The sequence below is a fragment of the Abrus precatorius genome, unplaced genomic scaffold (genome assembly GCF_003935025.1).
Source record: "Abrus precatorius isolate BTA unplaced genomic scaffold, Abrus_2018 Scaffold7, whole genome shotgun sequence".
Taxonomy (NCBI): Eukaryota; Viridiplantae; Streptophyta; class Magnoliopsida; order Fabales; family Fabaceae; genus Abrus; species Abrus precatorius.
In genome coordinates this window covers 28,805,687-28,823,161 of record NW_020874417.1, presented here as the reverse complement: position 1 = coordinate 28,823,161, position 17,475 = coordinate 28,805,687, and the positions used below count along the sequence as shown (strand labels likewise).

The window sequence follows — 17,475 nt, the reverse complement described above, 5'->3', positions numbered from 1 at the left end:
ATTAAAATTTTTAAAGAATTTAAAATTCTTAGAAATTTAAATTACATTATTTAAATTTTTATTATTTTAAAAATTTTTGTTTGGATAGAATAATTAAATTACTTACATTCTTAAAATAAAATAAAATACCTATTATATTTGATAAAATTAATTAAAATATGAAATTTAAATTATTAAATTAACCAAAACTAAATAAAAGCCTAAATGAAACACATAAAGAAAAATGAAAGCAATTTTAAATTGTCACTCTTTTATTAAAATTTAAAATTCTTTGATTTTAGCTTATTAAAAATTCTAACTAAAATTTCTAAATTTTTTAAAATTAAAGATTCAAACAAAAATTTTTAACCCATAAAATTATAATTTCTTTTTAAAAAAATAAATTATTTACTTGAAATATTTCATCCAAACACACTGTTAAAGTAGCACAATTAAAGTGAAAATATTATAATTATTTTTAAGACTAAAGTCTTAATTAAATTAAACAAAAGTTTTAAAAAAATTAACATTTTTACTTGAACTTGAATTTCAAAAGAATTTAGCGATGATAACAAAAACGACATTTTATATATATATAATATGTAAGTTTCTATATATATACCGTTAGCAATTTTGGTTATACATATATATATATATTACATAATTTAAATGTGTTAGAGTTATTATTTTATTAGTCAAAATATTAAAGTGGTCTAATTAATATAAGTTTATGGCTAGGGGCATATATGTCATGAAAAATTAATTGTGTAGATACCATTGGTGATATTATAATTTTATGAGGAGCCAAATTATAATTATTAATTTTAGAGTAACTGATGGCAGTTACCAATACAAGGGTTATGGTCCTCATTTGTAGAGCAAGTAACACACGTACAATTACAGTTTTTTTCTCTCTTCATCCCCATCAAAAGAGAAATCCAAAAAGAAATCTAAGGTGCTCTACATTTGGAAGATCAAATATTCGCTGTCAATTTTATAACCTTCATCATTTCTAATGGCAAATTCAGGTACGCTTCCGCATTCTATTTTCATTATGAATTAGGGTATAGGTTCATAAGAAAATCTATAATTGTGCTGTAATTTTATTCTATATAAATAATAACATGTGATTAGGCACACTTATTGTTTGATAAAACTCCAACAATTGGTATTAGAGCCACCCATACTTAATTTATGTATGATTTTAGAAATTTTAAAATTAGGGTTCCAAATTGGTATTTATTGATTTTCCATAATTTGGCAAATTTATTATAATATTGTAAATTAAAAAATAATTTATTATTTTATAGCAAATCTGAAACAATTTCTCAATTTGGAGTTTTTTTGCCACGTGGATCAATTTTTCGCTATAACGGCTGGCGAAAGTAATTAATTTTTGAATTTTTTAATATCTATTTCGCCACAAAAAGTATGAAATATGACTTTTTAGAGCGGTTACTTTAAAACCGCTCTCATAACTCTATTTTAGAGAGCGGTTCCTTATGAACCGCTCTCAGTAGTAATTTTAGAGAGCGAATCAAAACAAAATGGAGTGAATCAAAACAAATCGAATAGTATTTGATCCTTCACAGCAAATCAAAACAAATTTTGAAACTTCTGCCTAGAGGACGATGATGGAGGAGCAGAGACGGAGAAAAGCAAAATGGAAACGAAGGAGGACCGTCATGGAGGAGGAAGGACGTCGGTCAAAGTTACTGAACATTTGGCCACGTGTCAATGCCTGAACGGTTTTGCTAACTGCAGGGCGAAATAAATTTTCGCCAGTAGCAGTGCGAATCATCTCAGATGTTGCCACGTGTATCAAAATCTCCCCAGCCGTCCATTTTAAATCTAAGAGAGCGGTTCCTCCAGGACCGCTCTCTAATATGTACTTCTGAGAGCGGTTCATATGGAACTGCTCACTAACATGACTTTTGAGAGCGGTTCAAATGGAACCGCTCTCTAAAATTACTACTGAGAGCGATTCATAAGGAACCGCTCTCTAAAATAGAGTTATGAGGGTAGTTTTAAAGTAACCGCTCTAAGAAGTCATATTTCGTACTTTTTATGGCGAAATAGATATTAAAAAATTCAAAAATTAATTACTTTCGCCAGCCGTTATGGCCAAAAATTGATCCACGTGGCAAAAAAACCCAGATTGAGAAATTGTTTCAGATTTGCTATAAAATAATAAATTGTTTTTTAATTTACAATATTATAATAAATTTGCCTCCATAATTCTAAGTTGTAATATATGGTGATAAGTATTCATCAATTGCTCTTATGGTTGACGCTGCGCATTTGGGTTTCCGTTTGATATTTAATGTAACGATGTGCATTTAGATTTCATTCAAACACTGTCGCACTTCAATTTGAATATGACGTATGGATTCGATTTCAGTGCATTGATTCGATTTCATCTAAATTGATTGGATAATATGACGTATGTTTTATTGATTTCAATTTGAGTATGAATTTTCACAAAACTCCTTGCCTGGGAACGTTGCTATGTCAAGGCAACGAGCTTGACTTTTGCCAAACCTCTACGTCCTTCGCGTTGGCCAGGAGCTTGAATTTTCTATGCATATTGAGTTCGAACTTATAGGCCATATTAAATATTTTTCTATGCATATTATTTTTAAGGCATATTTTTCAGCCTATTGAATTTGCATTATAATTTCACTGTTTGTGAGTCCACATTTTGTTATTGTATTTTTATTTATTTTTTATTTGGTATATTAATATTCAAATTTTTAGTTATTATTTGTATATTTTATATAAAAGTTTAACATTTTAAATAAGCTAATTGAATCAAGAAATCACCAAAGTGACATCTCTTGTGTAGATTGTTTATAAGAAATGTTAATGTGTGTAATTATTCATATGAATGGTGATTGGCCCAAAGGAAAGTTGCTATTTAACTAGTTTACAAACACACCTGTGATGTTAAACGTGTGATAATTATGAAGTTTTGCATATAAATGATAAATTACATACAAATATGGGTCTGTTATTTGATATGCTTTTATTATCAATGTTTGAACATTACAACAAGGATATCACTAGCAATTAATTCCACTGCCCAAAAACTTGATATTAATGGTGCACTAGATATCTTGAGATGGATTATGCCATTATTTAAATGCATTGATGACTGTTTTGTGAGCTATTGTATTATTTATTTTGTTTTTTTTAGTTGTTGCTTCTATATCTGCTAGTCTAAATTCGGTTCCAGTTCTTAATAGTACAAATTTTAAGGACTGGAAAGAGAACATGCAAATTGTTCTTGGCTGCACGGATCTAGACCTTGCATTAAGGATTGAGAAACCCTCTTCTCTTACAGATTCTAGTACCTCTGAACAGAGGAGACTTCATGAGAAGTGGGATCACTCAAATCGCATGAGCCTTATGATCATTAAGCACGGTATTCCTGAGGTCTTTAGGGGCACTGTTTTAGATGATATAACAAGTGCCAAAGAATTCCTTGCTAAAATTGAAAAGCATTTTGCAAAAAATGATAAGGCGAAAACTAGTACTCTTCTTCAGAACTTGATTTCTATGAAGTATCAAGGCAAAGGAAATATAAGGGAATACATTATGGGAATGTCAAATATTGCTTCAAAATTAAGGGCACTAAAGTTTGAGCTGTCAGAAGACTTGCTTATTCATTTAGTGCTGATTTCTCTACCTTCACAGTTTAGTGAGTTTAAGATCTCTTATAACTGTGTGCAAGAAGAGGAAAGAATGAAGCAAGAAAGGACTGAAAGTGCCCACTTTGTGAGTGCCTCTAAAGACAAGGGCAAAAGAAAGATGACTTAAGACTTTAAGAATGAAGCTATTAAAGGTCCAGCATAAAAGAAACAAAATCAGGGTGACAATTGTTTCTTTTGTAATAAGTCTGGACATCTAAAGAAGAAATGTACCAAATATCATCTAGGCGTACAAGGAAAGGTATGGTTTTTTACTTTGGTCTGTTTTAAGGTCAATTTAACTTCAGTACCTAGAAACACTTGGTGGTTAGATTCAGGTGCCACTACTAACATCAGTGTTTCAATGCAGGGTTGCCTAAGCTACTAGAAGCCAATTGATTCTGAAAGATGAATATATGTTGGAGATGGAAAATCAGTGGAAGTGGAAGCTATAGAGAATTTTATATTATTATTATGTACTGGATTTTATTTGGATTTAAAAGACACTTTTGTAGTATAGTCATTTAGACGGAATTTAGTTTCAGTTTCTTATTTGGACAAGTTAGGTTATTTGTGTTCATTTGAAAACAGTATGTTCAATTTGTCTTTTAATTCAGATATTGTTGAAACTGGTTCACTTTTGGCTTATAATAATCTATATTTGCTTGACACTGTAGCTGCATACAACGAATCCTTAAATACGGAATCACATGGTACTAAGTGTAAAATTGACAATATTAACTCAAGAGCATTATGGCACAAGCGCCTAGGTCACATCTCTAAAAATAGAGTTGAACGACTTGTGTCAAATGGGATCTTGGATTCCATTGACTTCACAGACTTTGATGTTTGTGTTGAATGCGTTAAAGGTAAACATATCAAAACAAAGAAATTAGGTGCATATAGAGCTACAGATGTCTTAAAGTTGATACATACAGACATTTGTGGGCCATTTCCTACACCTTCTTGGAATGGTCAACAATATTTTATATCATTCATAGAAGATTACTCTAGATATGCATACCTATTTCTTATACATGAAAACTCACAATCTGTTGATGTGTTCAAAACATTTAAAGTTGAAGTTGAGAATCAACTCAACAAAAGAATCAAGAATGTTAGATCTGATCATGGTGGTGAATACTATGGCAGATATGATGGTTCAGGTGAACAACGTCCAGGGCCTTTTGCCAAGTACCTAGAGGAATGTGGAATCGTCCCCCAGTATACCATGCCAGGGTCACCTAGCATGAATGGTGTGGCTGAAAGACGAAACATGACTCTTAAGGATATGGTAAGGAGCATGATCTGTCATTCTACCTTGCCAAAGTCACTCTGGGGAGAGGCACTAAAGACTGCAGCTTACATTCTAAATAGAGTGCCAACAAAGGCAGCTACTAAAACGCCTTATGAGCTTTGGACTAGGCGAAGGCCTTATAGGCCGAATGAAAAGAAATTGGACTCTCGGACAGTGAGCAGCTACTTTATTGGTTATTCTGAAAGATCCAAGAGCTATAAATTTTATGATCCCACACTAAAGACAATTTTTGAGACGGGAAATGCCACGTTCTTTGAGGATATTGAGTTTGGGGGGAAGAATAAGGTTAGGGATTTTGTCTTAGAAGAAGAATCGATAACAATTCCACAATCAATTCAAACAGTTGCTTTTGATAAAGCAAGTCTGGAACCTCCATAAGACATTGTTAATGAACCCCTTACTCAAAATGATTTGGTTGTTCATGAAGAACAAACTCAAAATCCTCAAGAACTTGTGCATCATAAGCCAATACCTTTGCGGAGATCCACTAGAGATAGAAGAAGTGTTATTCTGGATGATTACATAGTATTTCTTTAGGAACATGAGGAAAATAATGGTATGATGGAAGATGATCCAATCAACTTTCGTCAAGCCATGCAGGATTCCAATTTAGAAAAGTGGATTGAAGCAATGAATGAGGAGTATAAGTCCATGCAAGATAATAAAGTTTGGAAACTTGTCCCATTACCAGAAGGTGTGAAACCCATTGGTTGCAAATGAATATTTAAGACCAAACGAGATTCCAAAGGTAATGTGGAAAGGTATAAGGCTCGTCTTGTGGCGAAGGGCTATACACAAAAGGAAGGGATTGACTTTAAAGAGACTTTCTCTCCAATTTCACTGAAAGACTCTTTTAGGACAATCATGGCTCTTGTCGCACATTATGATTTAGAACTCCATCAAATGGATGTCAAGACAACGTTTCTCAATGGAAACATTGATGAGACAATCTATATGGTGCAACCAGAAAACTTTGTGTCAAAAGACCCAAAGAATATGGTTTGCAAACTGACAAAATCCATTTATGGACTAAAACAGACATCTCTTCAATGGTACCACAAATTTCATCAAGTTATTCTATCATTTGGTTTCAAGATGAACCTTGTTGATGATTGTGTGTATCAAAAGTTCAGTGGGAGCAAGTATATTTTCTTGGTCTTATATGTTGATGACATACTGCTTGTCACTAATGATATAGGCATGTTGCACGAAACCAAGAGATTTCTATCCAGAAACTTTGAAATGACAGATCTTGGTGACGTCTCCTTTGTATTAGGAATTCAGATACACCGAGATCGATCTCAGGGTACTCTTGGATTATCACAAAGGAACTATATCAAAAAATTACTTCAAAGATTTGGCATGCAGGAATGTAAAGCAGGAGATACCCCTGTTGCTAAGGGAGACAAGTTCAGCCTCAAACAATGCTCAAAAGGAAATTTGAAAATTCAGGAAATGCAAAAGATTCCCTATGTATCAGCTGTGGGGAGTTTGATGTATGTCCAAGTATGTACGCGTCCAGATATAGCATACATAGTTGGGGTATTAGGCAGATATTTAAGCAATCCAGAAATGGATCATTGGAAAACAGCCAAAAGGGTTATGAGATATTTGAAGAGAACAAAGGATTATATGCTTACATACAAGAGGTCAGACTAGTTGGAGATCACTGGGTATTCTGACTCGGATTTTGCAGGATGCCAAGATAGTTTGAGATCCACTTCAGGTTACATTTTCATGTTAGTTGGTGGTGCGGTTTCTTGGCGCAGTGCTAAGCAAACCCTTACTGCTTCATCCATTATGGCAGTAGAATTTGTCGCATGCTATGAGGCATCAAATCATGGAATATGGCTGAGAAATTTTGTCATAAGGCTGCAAATTGTGGAAGGAATTGAAATACCACTTAAGTTATATTGTGACAACAAATCAGTTGTACTATATTCTAACAACAATAGGAGCTCGACCAAGTCAAAGCACATTAACATCAAGTTCCTAGTTGTTAAAGAAAGGATACAGAGTGGACAAAATGTCATAGAACACGTAGGGACAAACTCTATGATAGCAGATCCTCTTACTAAAGGACTTCCACCCAAAGTCTTTCATGAGCATGTTGCTCACATGAATGTTTTACAATTTGAGGAATCTTTGGTTTAGTGGGAGCTAATCACTTTTATGTATTTTATGTTTGATTTTATGTATGCATACATTGACTTTTGGATATATTTGGTTATATATATATATATATATATATATATATATATATATATATGGTTTGTTATTCAGTTATTACACTTTCTAAATTAAAGTTATTAAATGATCTCATTGAAGTAAAGTATGACCAGTTGAAAATAAACGTGTGCAGGCCACCTTCACGTAATTTTCATGCTACACATTTCATGATAAGTCTATGTCATTTGAGTCTGCCAACATTAATAATCATTGATAGGTTTAAATTGTGATTGATACAATGGAAACTGTTTTGGTTCTATGTGTTGATGTAATCAATAGACGAGATTTTTGAAATATGCTCAAGGTATGTAATGGCAATTTTTGAGCTCATAAAGTCTAACACATTTATAAGGATTGTAAGGATATATATGTGTAACCAGTGGGAGATTGTTAGCAATTTTGGTCATACATATATATATGAATCGTTATAGAATCATCAGAATCGTTATCTGGACTTTAAATTTCTTTATGAAATTTCTGTAACTATGGTTTATAGGCTGGACAGCTGACAGGCCCTTCGGGTGAGACCAGTAATGGTCGTCCCTGTCTGTAACAACGCCACGAACTAATGGTTCTGAAATATTGCTTTTGTATAGTTTTAAAGTTTATGAAAATCCTTTACTGGAAGTACAACAGTTTTTAGTTCTTTTGAATAGGGCTGTAGCAGTAAGACCCGTATGGTTGAAAGGGCAGTAAGGCTAATTTGACGATGATGTATTCAAAAGAAACTAAGAACATAAGAAGCTGGTGGTTATGGTAAAAGAATTTCAGAATTTTGTAAATTAAAAAAAAAAAAGTCCACAAATAACCAGATCCAGTCGAATAAGTTATGAATGATTAACAGATATATTGTTATGGAACCAGATGAAGGTGATGTGCTAGAAATATTTTATTATGTCTAAGCTTTTAAGATCTTTCTCCCGCATTTCTTTCCGCTCTGGCTCTAGTTCATCTTCTTTCTCTCCATCTAAAACAAATCTCTTTGATGATCAGGAGAAACATTCTCCTGAAATCACACCTAAACACAATCTCTTCGACAAAGAAGTTCGATTCGAAGAAATCAACCAAAGTATGGATGACTGGACCATCCCAGTCATTCCTCAGGATACATTATATGTTCCTGAAGATCAACCCAAGAAAAATAGTTCTGATTACATCATCAAGACTGTTGAAAACAACATCCTTTTAGGAAAAGGTATAGGAGAAGAATTTCATCTCCTGTCTAAATCCTCCCTTAATGACCATAAATGAAAATACAAATACCTTCACATAGGATGTGTTCAGGTAGCAATCAAACCTTTGATAGACATAGGCATAGATGTTGCTGTCTTAATTTGTCTAAGAGATATTCGTCACAATAAATTTGATGATTCTCTTATAGGAACAGTCGAAACCAGTCTCGGGCAAGGTCCGATTTATTTTAACTGTTTTCCCAATAAGACAGTGAGTCTTATGGATGAACACATCCTAGACTCCTTGTTTCTCAATATTTGCTTTCATGGGTTAGACATGAAAGAGGGATCTATTCCCGCAGCTCTTATCTATAGGATTCAGTATAAGGTCATGAACTCTTGTGCTTCTAGAGTCCTTCTTAAACCTCAAAAAGGAGAAACTACTTTGTTTATCACTGATATGACAAAGGCTAATGTTTCTCTACCTAGAATCATCAAGTGGGATGAGGTTACTCTCCTAGAAAAATGGGTTATGGATAAAGCCTCACCCAGTGTTCCCCGACCTGCTCCTCAAATACAAGATATTTCGCAGGATAATTCTGGAAAGGTTGAAATAACCTTTGATAGGAGAAACTCTTTCTCCTCAAGGATCGATACTTACAGTAATCGATCTGACTTTGTCTCTGCTAAAAGATCTTTTTCTTCTAGATCTTATATTAGACCTGATATTCCCAAGGCTATTAATCATGACCCCTCTCTAAATCTTCAGGGTTTAGACACTTCCTCTAGGATTCCTAGAAATGTTTATCAGACTTCTGAAAAAGAAGAAGAAAATCAAAGTATCCAATCTCCAACCTACTCTTCCTTAAATAAGTCTTATGATGTTATCTCATAAATTCATTATTGATAAGGAAACCCTTAGAAAAGATTTCTACTCTGAGGAATGGAAGCCTCAAAGAGAGTGGTTCTTTCAGAAGTATAAGGGAAAAGATAGGTCAAATATCCAAGAGAAATTCTATCAATTTCTCGAAAAAATCAAACAAAATATTTCATTCTTTGACTAGTATCATGCTTATACCATTCATAATGATATAGATTATCCTTGGCAAGAGGATGTTATCAGTACCTCCTCTGCTAATGTCATATCTTGGCAGATCAAAGATGGACAAATTGTTCAAAGTGATCTACCACCGACATCTCAATATCAATTACCTAATTTGAAAGACAAAGGCGGTAACCCTGTTACTGCTACTCCTTTCAAATCTAAAAACCCAGATGAGTCTATCACTCCTAATGACATCCAAGGCCTCATGGAACAGGCCAATTATACCAATAAGTACCTTCAGGTTTTAGGAGAAAAAATCTCTATTAACCCTGTCAAACCTAAAATTGAAAAAATTGAAGAAGTGGCTTCTTCATCTGCTCAACCTCAATTAGAAAAACCTCTGTTCAAACCATTTAAGATTAGTGCCAAAGCTTAGCAGAAAATCTTAGAACTCAGGCAAAAAGAAAAACCCAGAGTGAACGAGGATAACCAGAACGAGTTGCTTAGTAAAATCACTAGCCTCCTTACTACTATTCCCGACACTCCTCAACCTTCTGAAGAGTCCAGTGCCAAACCCAGAACTAGGTCTCTTGCCAAAACTGTCAATGTTATTTCTAAAGTTGATTCAGAACATTATTCTGAAACAGATTCTGTTTTAGCTATTAATCCAATCAACAATTGGAAAAATTCTTCCAAGCTTTATTATAATAAAGCTACCGCTCCTGATCTTATTCTGGAAGAAAAACAAGATTTTATTCAAAGTTTTAATTCTAATGATATTTATATTTGGAATATTGATGGATTATCTGAATATAATATCATTGCCAAACTCCAAAACATGTTGGTTGTCGCCATGGGCTATTTTACTAATCAAAATATGCCTGAAGACACCATTGTTTATATTCTTGTAGCTGGTTTTACTGGCCAACTCAAAGGTTGGTGGGATAATTATCTCACTGAAGCTGATAGAGAAAACATCATCTCTGCAGTTAAAATTGATGATAAGGGAAAAACTATTGTCAATGACAATGAGCGTCTCCCTGATGCAGCGTATACGTTGTTATACACAATATCTCAACATTTCCTGGGTGATCCTTCTCTTTGGAGAGAAAGATCTGGTGAACTTCTTTCAAACCTCAAATGTGACTCCTTAGAACATTTCAAATAGTATAAAGATACCTTCATGTCTAGGGTCCTAACCAGAGAAGATTGCAATCAAGCCTATTGGAAAGAAAAATATCTTGATGGGCTTCCCAAAGCTTTCGGAGACCTTATTAGAAGTAAACTCCGAAGTCGTTCTCCTACTGGAGAAATCAATTATAATAGTTATGATTATGGTCAGCTTACTGCTATCATTATTCATAACGGTATTAAAGCTTGCCAGAAGGATAAACTCCAGAAACAGCTTGCCAAAGGAAAAGCCTTGAGCAAGAAAGAATTAGGATCTTTCTGCGAGCAATTTGGTCTTCCATCTTGCTCTCCCAAAAAGAAGAAACATGCCCCTAAGAAAGAGGCTGTTGAACCTTACAAAAAGCCCTACAAACGCAGGTACAATAGAAAACCTAATCCCAAGAAGCAAGGGGAAAATGTCATCCCCACCAACATTCCCAAAAAACCTAGAACAGACGTAACCTGTTACAATTGTGGTAAACCTGGCCATATTAGCAAATACTGCAGGTTAAAAAAGAAAATTAGTAGTCTTAATCTGGAGCCTTCTATAGAAGACCAGATTAACAATCTCCTGACTGAATCCTCTGATGAAGATTCTGATAAAGAATCTGAAGAAGATGTAAACCAAATTCAAAACGATGACCAAGTTTCCTCTTCTGATAGTGATGATACTTTAGAAATCAATGTTTTGACAAAAGAACAAGATCTTCTTTTTGAAGCAATAAGTTCCATTTCGGATCCTTAAGATAGAAAAGAATTTTTAAATAAATTCAAAGAAGTTTTAGAAAATAAACCTAAACCTAAAGAATATTTTACTTCAAATAAATTCGACATTACAAATATTTTCAAAACATTAGAAAAGAATTCTAGTATTAAACCTACCACTATTCAAGATCTCCAGATTGAGATAAATAATCTCAAAAAAGAGATCAGAGAGATCAAAGATCAACAACAAATTCATCAAGTTATTCTTTCTCAGTTAGATGATGAATCTGATATTGAAAAAGTAGAATTTCCTAAAGATAATGATTCTGTGAAGGTTGATTCTGATAATCCAGAAGAAACCTTTATGTGTTTGATCAACAAGGTCAAAATACAAAAATTTTATATTAACATCAGAATCGTTATTGATGATTTTGTTCTTGATACCTTAGCCCTCTTTGATACAAGTGCTGATTCAAACTGTATTTTAGAAGGATTAATTCCTACAAAGTATTTTGAAAAAACTTCTGAAAAACTCAGTACTGCTAGTGGTTCGAAGCTTAAAATTAATTACAAGCTTTCTAGAGCTGTGATTGAAAATCAAGGACTTAAGATTGAAACAAACTTTCTTCTTGTAAAGAATTTAAAAAATGAAGTTATTCTGCGAACACCTTTTATAAAAGCCCTTTTCCTTCTACAAATTTTGAAAAATGGTATTTCCACTCATCATTTAGGGAAACAAATAACCTTCAAGTTTTCTAACAAACCATTTACAAAAAATATTAATTCTATTCAGAACAAAATTAATCAAATTAATTTTCTAAAAGAAGAAGTCTCTTTTGCCAACATTGAAAAACAATTACAAAATCCTTCACTTCAGAAGAAAATCCAATCCCTTTTAAGAAACATCCAAACTTCCATATGTTCTGACCTACCCAGCGCCTTCTGGAATAGGAAAAACATATTGTTAGTCTTCCTTATGAGTCAGGTTTTAAGGATAGCCAGATTCCCACTAAGGCCAGACCTATCCAGATGAATGAAGAACTCCTTCATTATTGTCGGAAAGAGATCAAAGATCTCTTGGACAAAAAACTTATTAGGAAAAGTAAGAGTCCTTGGTCGTGCTCCGCCTTTTATGTTAATAAACTGGCAGAGATTGAGAGAGGTACTCCCAGACTTGTTATTAATTACAAACCCCTTAATCAAGCCCTTCAGTGGATTAGGCATCCTATCCCCAACAAAAAAGACCTTCTTAACAGATTAAATTCTGCTAAGATCTTTTCAAAATTTGATATGAAATCTGGATTTTGGCAAATCTAAATTTGTGAAAATGATAGGTACAAGACTGCCTTTACTGTCCCCTTTGGGCATTACGAATGGAATGTTATGCCCTTTGGTCTGAAAAATGCTCCCTCTGAATTTCAGAAAATTATGAATGATATTTTTAATCCTTATTCGAAATTCGTCATTGTCTATATTGATGATGTCTTAATTTTCTCCCAATCCATTGATCAACATTTCAAACATATAAATGTTTTCATCAATGTTATTAAACAAAATGGACTTGTCGTATCTAATTCAAAAATTAGTCTCTTCCAAACCAATGTCAGATTCCTTGGTCACAATATCTACCAAGGTACCATCATTCCTATCAGTAGGTCTATTGAATTCGCTGATAAATTTCCTGATAGAATCCTTGATAAAACCCAATTACAAAGGTTTTTAGGATGTCTCAATTATGTATGAGAGTTTATTCCTCACCTAAATAACATTATTAAACCTTTACATGATAGGCTTAAGAAAAATCCTCCCTCTTGGACTGATGTTCATACCAACGTCGTTAAAGAAATCAAAAATAAAGTCAGGAAGATAAATTGCTTATATCTTCCTATTCCTCAAGCCTTTAAAATTGTTGAAACTGATGCCTCAGACATAGGTTACGGGGTATCCTCAAGCAAAAAATTGAGTCACATGAGCATATCATTGCATATACTTCTAAACATTTAAATTCTGCACAATAGAATTATTCTACTGTTAAAAAAGAAGTTTTGGCAATCGTTTTATGTGTTTCAAAATTTTATTCTGATTTATTAAATCAAAAATTTCTTATTAGAGTGGACTACAAGTCTGCTAAAGAAATTTTACAAAAGGATGTAAAAAATCTTGTCTCAAAACAAATCTTTGCAAGATGGCAAGCAATTTTAAGTGTTTTCGACTTTGATATCGAGTATCTCAAAGGTACTTCAAACTCTCTTCCTGACTACCTTACCCGTGAATATTTACAGGATAAGTACAATGTCTAGAAAGGCAACAGCCCCTTCTAGAGGAAGAGTTAGGCTCGCTCTAACTCTCAACAAAACAAAATCAAAGTCTGTTACAACAGACTCTTGTTCTAGTTCTTCGGAGTCATCCACTCCGGCTGGGTCATCCACCCAGAAAGCCATCCAGATTGTAGAGTCATCTACTCAGCAATCTGTGATTCCTAAAAAAGACTCATCCAACAAGGTTGATTCTTCCCAATCACAAACAAAGAGTGTTAAACAAACCAAAGCAGACTATGCTTTCCCTGTTAATACACTTCTAGCCATACAACAAGGTAGCCTAAATAACCTACCAAAGAAATCTTGGGCAGACATTGCCTCTGATGAAGACATGGAAATTGATTTAGCAAATCTAAACACCATTATCCAGTCCTTCAGCCAGTCACAAAAGACAATAAGCCTCCCAGACAAAACAGAGAAAGCTATTAGTCTTCAAAAGGGTAAAACCCCAAATACCAATCATTATATGGCAAAAGGAAAATTTTCCTCTGTCATTCAAATGGAGCCCGAATTTTGGGACAAAAACTCATACAAAACCATCACCAAAGCCTTCCCTCCTGGTTTTCATTTTAGACCATATGCCTTGAATAAAACCAGACAATTTTATGAGTTTATATTAATAGATTCAGATTCTGTCTCTATTAAACATTACAAGGACCAAAAAGATCCTTCGGTAATTACTCATTCAACTATACAGATTTTAAAAATCTTGTCACCAAAAAATTTTGGAAACAATCCAAATACACCCAAGAAATTCTCCCAACCTTTTGATCCGGTAGGATATAATTACTGGGACTACATAGATGCCTGGACAAGGACTTTCTGGTTCCAAAACAAACTCAATCGATACTCTTGGTTGATTTATTTTAAGAAAAATCAAAATTACAATTCCCCTAACTGGTTCCTTCAATGGTGGGACTTCTTTGGACCTTTAGAGGCAATCCTTCCCTCTCCAGTAAAAGAAGGATTTGAAATATTCAAAACCAGATATGCCCCTAACAGAATTGGAGCAGATCTCAAGTATTTCTCTGCCTTTGCAATGGCCTGGGTATTCTCATGGCAGTACAGGTATAGCAAAACAGAAGAAGATGATATTCTTCCCATGATTCACAGACATGATTTTGTGAAATGGTGGAATTAATTCAACGCAGAACATGCTGATCCATAAGGAGTTAATGAGTTCTTTGGAAATAATCCAAAACTCTTGAAACTTGCTGATCCTGCAACTTTCCAATTTTTGAATCAAAAAGCAAAGATTGCCGCATTTCTATCAGGATGTGATTCTAAAGATAAAATGAAGAAAAACTTAAAAGAAGTCCTTCTTCTATTAAATCAAGATGAAGCCGAAACTTCTACCAAACAGGAGTCTAATCCCAACAAAGATGACGACTTTTATCAAAATGAAGATGACTGTTATGGTATAGACATAACAGAATTGTGACCGTCTCTGTACAAATAGTTCATGTTATTTATCGGAACTATACAAACAGTATTTTAATTTTCTATATAAGGAGGCCTCGACTATATTATGAGGTACCCTTTCATTTAGCAAGTATAGAGAGATTAAGAGAGATAAACTCTGAGAGAAATAATCCTTTGTAAGCTTTCTTCTTTGAGATCTTTTCAATAAAATTTGCTGTTTCAAATTATTTTCCTCTCTTCTCCCTCTTAGCCGGTTCTGTTCGGACTACCGTCGTCCGGCTTTCTTCTCTTCTTCCCTCACTAGATCCGTACTGGTTATACCGCCGTTCTAGTTTCTTATGTTTTAATTGTTGATTTTACATACTGCAACTTTAATTTCTACATATCATTTAGTAGTCCTGCTACTGCCTACTTTCCTTTCAGTCTGTTATTGTTAACTCCTTGATCCACTTCGGGTTATCTGGTAGGGAAACAAATAACCTTCAAGTTTTCTAACAAACCATTTACAAAAAATATTAATTCTATTCAAAATAAAATTAATCAAATTAATTTTCTAAAAGAAGAAGTCTCTTTTGCCAACATTGAAAAATAATTACAAAATATATATATTACATAATTTAAATGTGTTAGGGCCATTATTTTATTAGTCAAAATATTAAAGTGGTCTAATTAATATAAGTTTATGGCTAAGGGCATATATGTCATGAAAGGTTAATTGTGTAGATACCATTGGTGATATTATAATTTGATGAGGGGTCAAATTATAATTATCAATTTTGGAATAACTGATAGCAGTTACCAATACAAGGGTTATGGTCCTCATTTATAGAGCAAGTAACACACGTACAATTACAGTTCTTTTATCTCTTCATCTTCGTCAGAAGAGAAATAAAAAAAAATAAATCTAAGGTGCTTTACATTTGGAAGATCAAATACCCGCTATTAATCTCATAACCTTCATTGTTCCTAATGACAAATTCAGGTACGCTTCTGCATTCTATTTTCATCATGAATTGGGATATATGTTCATAAGAAAATCTATGATTATACTGTAATTTTATTATATATGAATAATAACATGTGATTCAGCATAATTATTGTCTGATAAAATCTCAACATATATAATATATAATATGTAAGTTTCTATTGTCCCTTCAATTAACGGATTCATTGGAAGAAGCATACCTTAAAAAAAGTCATTAAATTGGACGCGTTTAGAGAGTGATATGAAATAATAATTTGTTCCTTTGAGGGGGGAAAAAGAGAGAGGTCATTATCTGCATACGTACCTAAGGAAGTTGCATGGGCTTTGGCTACTTCTTCTATCTGCTATACAACTGGTTTTGAACGTTGTTCGGGGGACAACGGTGATTTGATCTCATTGAAGATTTAAGATTGAATTATTGGGGCTACAGCTTTAGCCTATGACTTATGCCACACACATTTTTGTCCATATTTTTCATCTTTCGACACATATATGTAGACCCAATTGTTCTTATTATACTACTATTTATCATTTACATGTAAAAACAGCCTGTCACACTTTCAATCTCTTCCATTTTCCAATGGCTTTGGTCTTTCATATCTAGAAGTTCATGCATGATTTCTATCTCATTGTCAAGCATGTTCATCAAATTTTATCTGTCAAAGATTTGCTTGGTCAAGTAGGTACCACCCATCTCATTTATAGACTTTCTACTTGCCCATTTTATGTTTCCAAACTCGATCACATTACATAGATATTTTCACTATTTATGCAATTTTTTCAAGCTAAATAGAAATAATGTACATTCATATATATATATAGAGCTAACTAGCATAAGATGAGAAGAGGATCATATAGTTTTTATTTTACTTTTGAGCCTTGTTATATGCTTGAAAATCTTACTGATACAGACAATTTTGTTATTATACTACTTTACAAATAAAGAGAAATTTTCGCATATCTATCCAAAATTGTAGTTTAGATATAACACAAGTTATGTGAAGCCACCTACCCCACACGCATACACATGTGGCCCTCCCATGGCTAGTTGGTTCCAAAAGTAAAGAGCTTATGAGCCTATGTGGAATTCCATATTAATTAGCATGTTATGTAGATTAAGAGGGGCCATTTAGATAGATCTTGTTCTCACTGCATGTGCAATCCATGATAATTTACAAATGTCCAGTTAACGAATGTCTTGATTACATTAATTAAGATATATTTAATATATCATATAACATTTTTTATTATTTCAAAAACAAGTATTAAATAATTGTTATGTTTAAAAAAATGACAAACCACTGTTTGAAAACCTCTTAATAATTACTGTGATTTTCATTGACTAATTGTATTTAGTGGTTATGAGACACACACATGATCGTGATTCATGATGCTCCATGTGAAATAAAATCTATTTGACGGTAACTTAAAAGAGATTTCGGA

The 17,475-nt window shown here is 33.4% G+C and overlaps 1 protein-coding gene across 1 annotated transcript; it reads left to right on the top strand.

Moving 5' to 3' along the window:
- Window positions 1-1,613: 1,613 nt before the first annotated feature.
- On the top strand, window positions 1,614-3,798 carry LOC113871737. Its single transcript, XM_027508837.1, has 2 exons — window positions 1,614-1,680; window positions 3,176-3,798. The coding sequence occupies exons 1-2, from the start codon at window positions 1,614-1,616 to the stop codon at window positions 3,796-3,798; spliced, it is 690 nt and encodes a 229-aa protein (XP_027364638.1).
- The last annotated feature ends 13,677 nt before the right edge of the window (window positions 3,799-17,475 follow it).

Coding starts and splice junctions, on each gene's coding strand:
- LOC113871737 (XM_027508837.1), top strand. CDS start 1,614: ATGGAGGAGCAGAGACGGAGAAAAGCAAAATGGAAACGAAGGAGGACC. Junction 1,681..3,175: donor CGTCATGGAGGAGGAAGGAC/GTCGGTCAAAGT, acceptor TGTTTTTTTTAG/TTGTTGCTTCTATATCTGCT.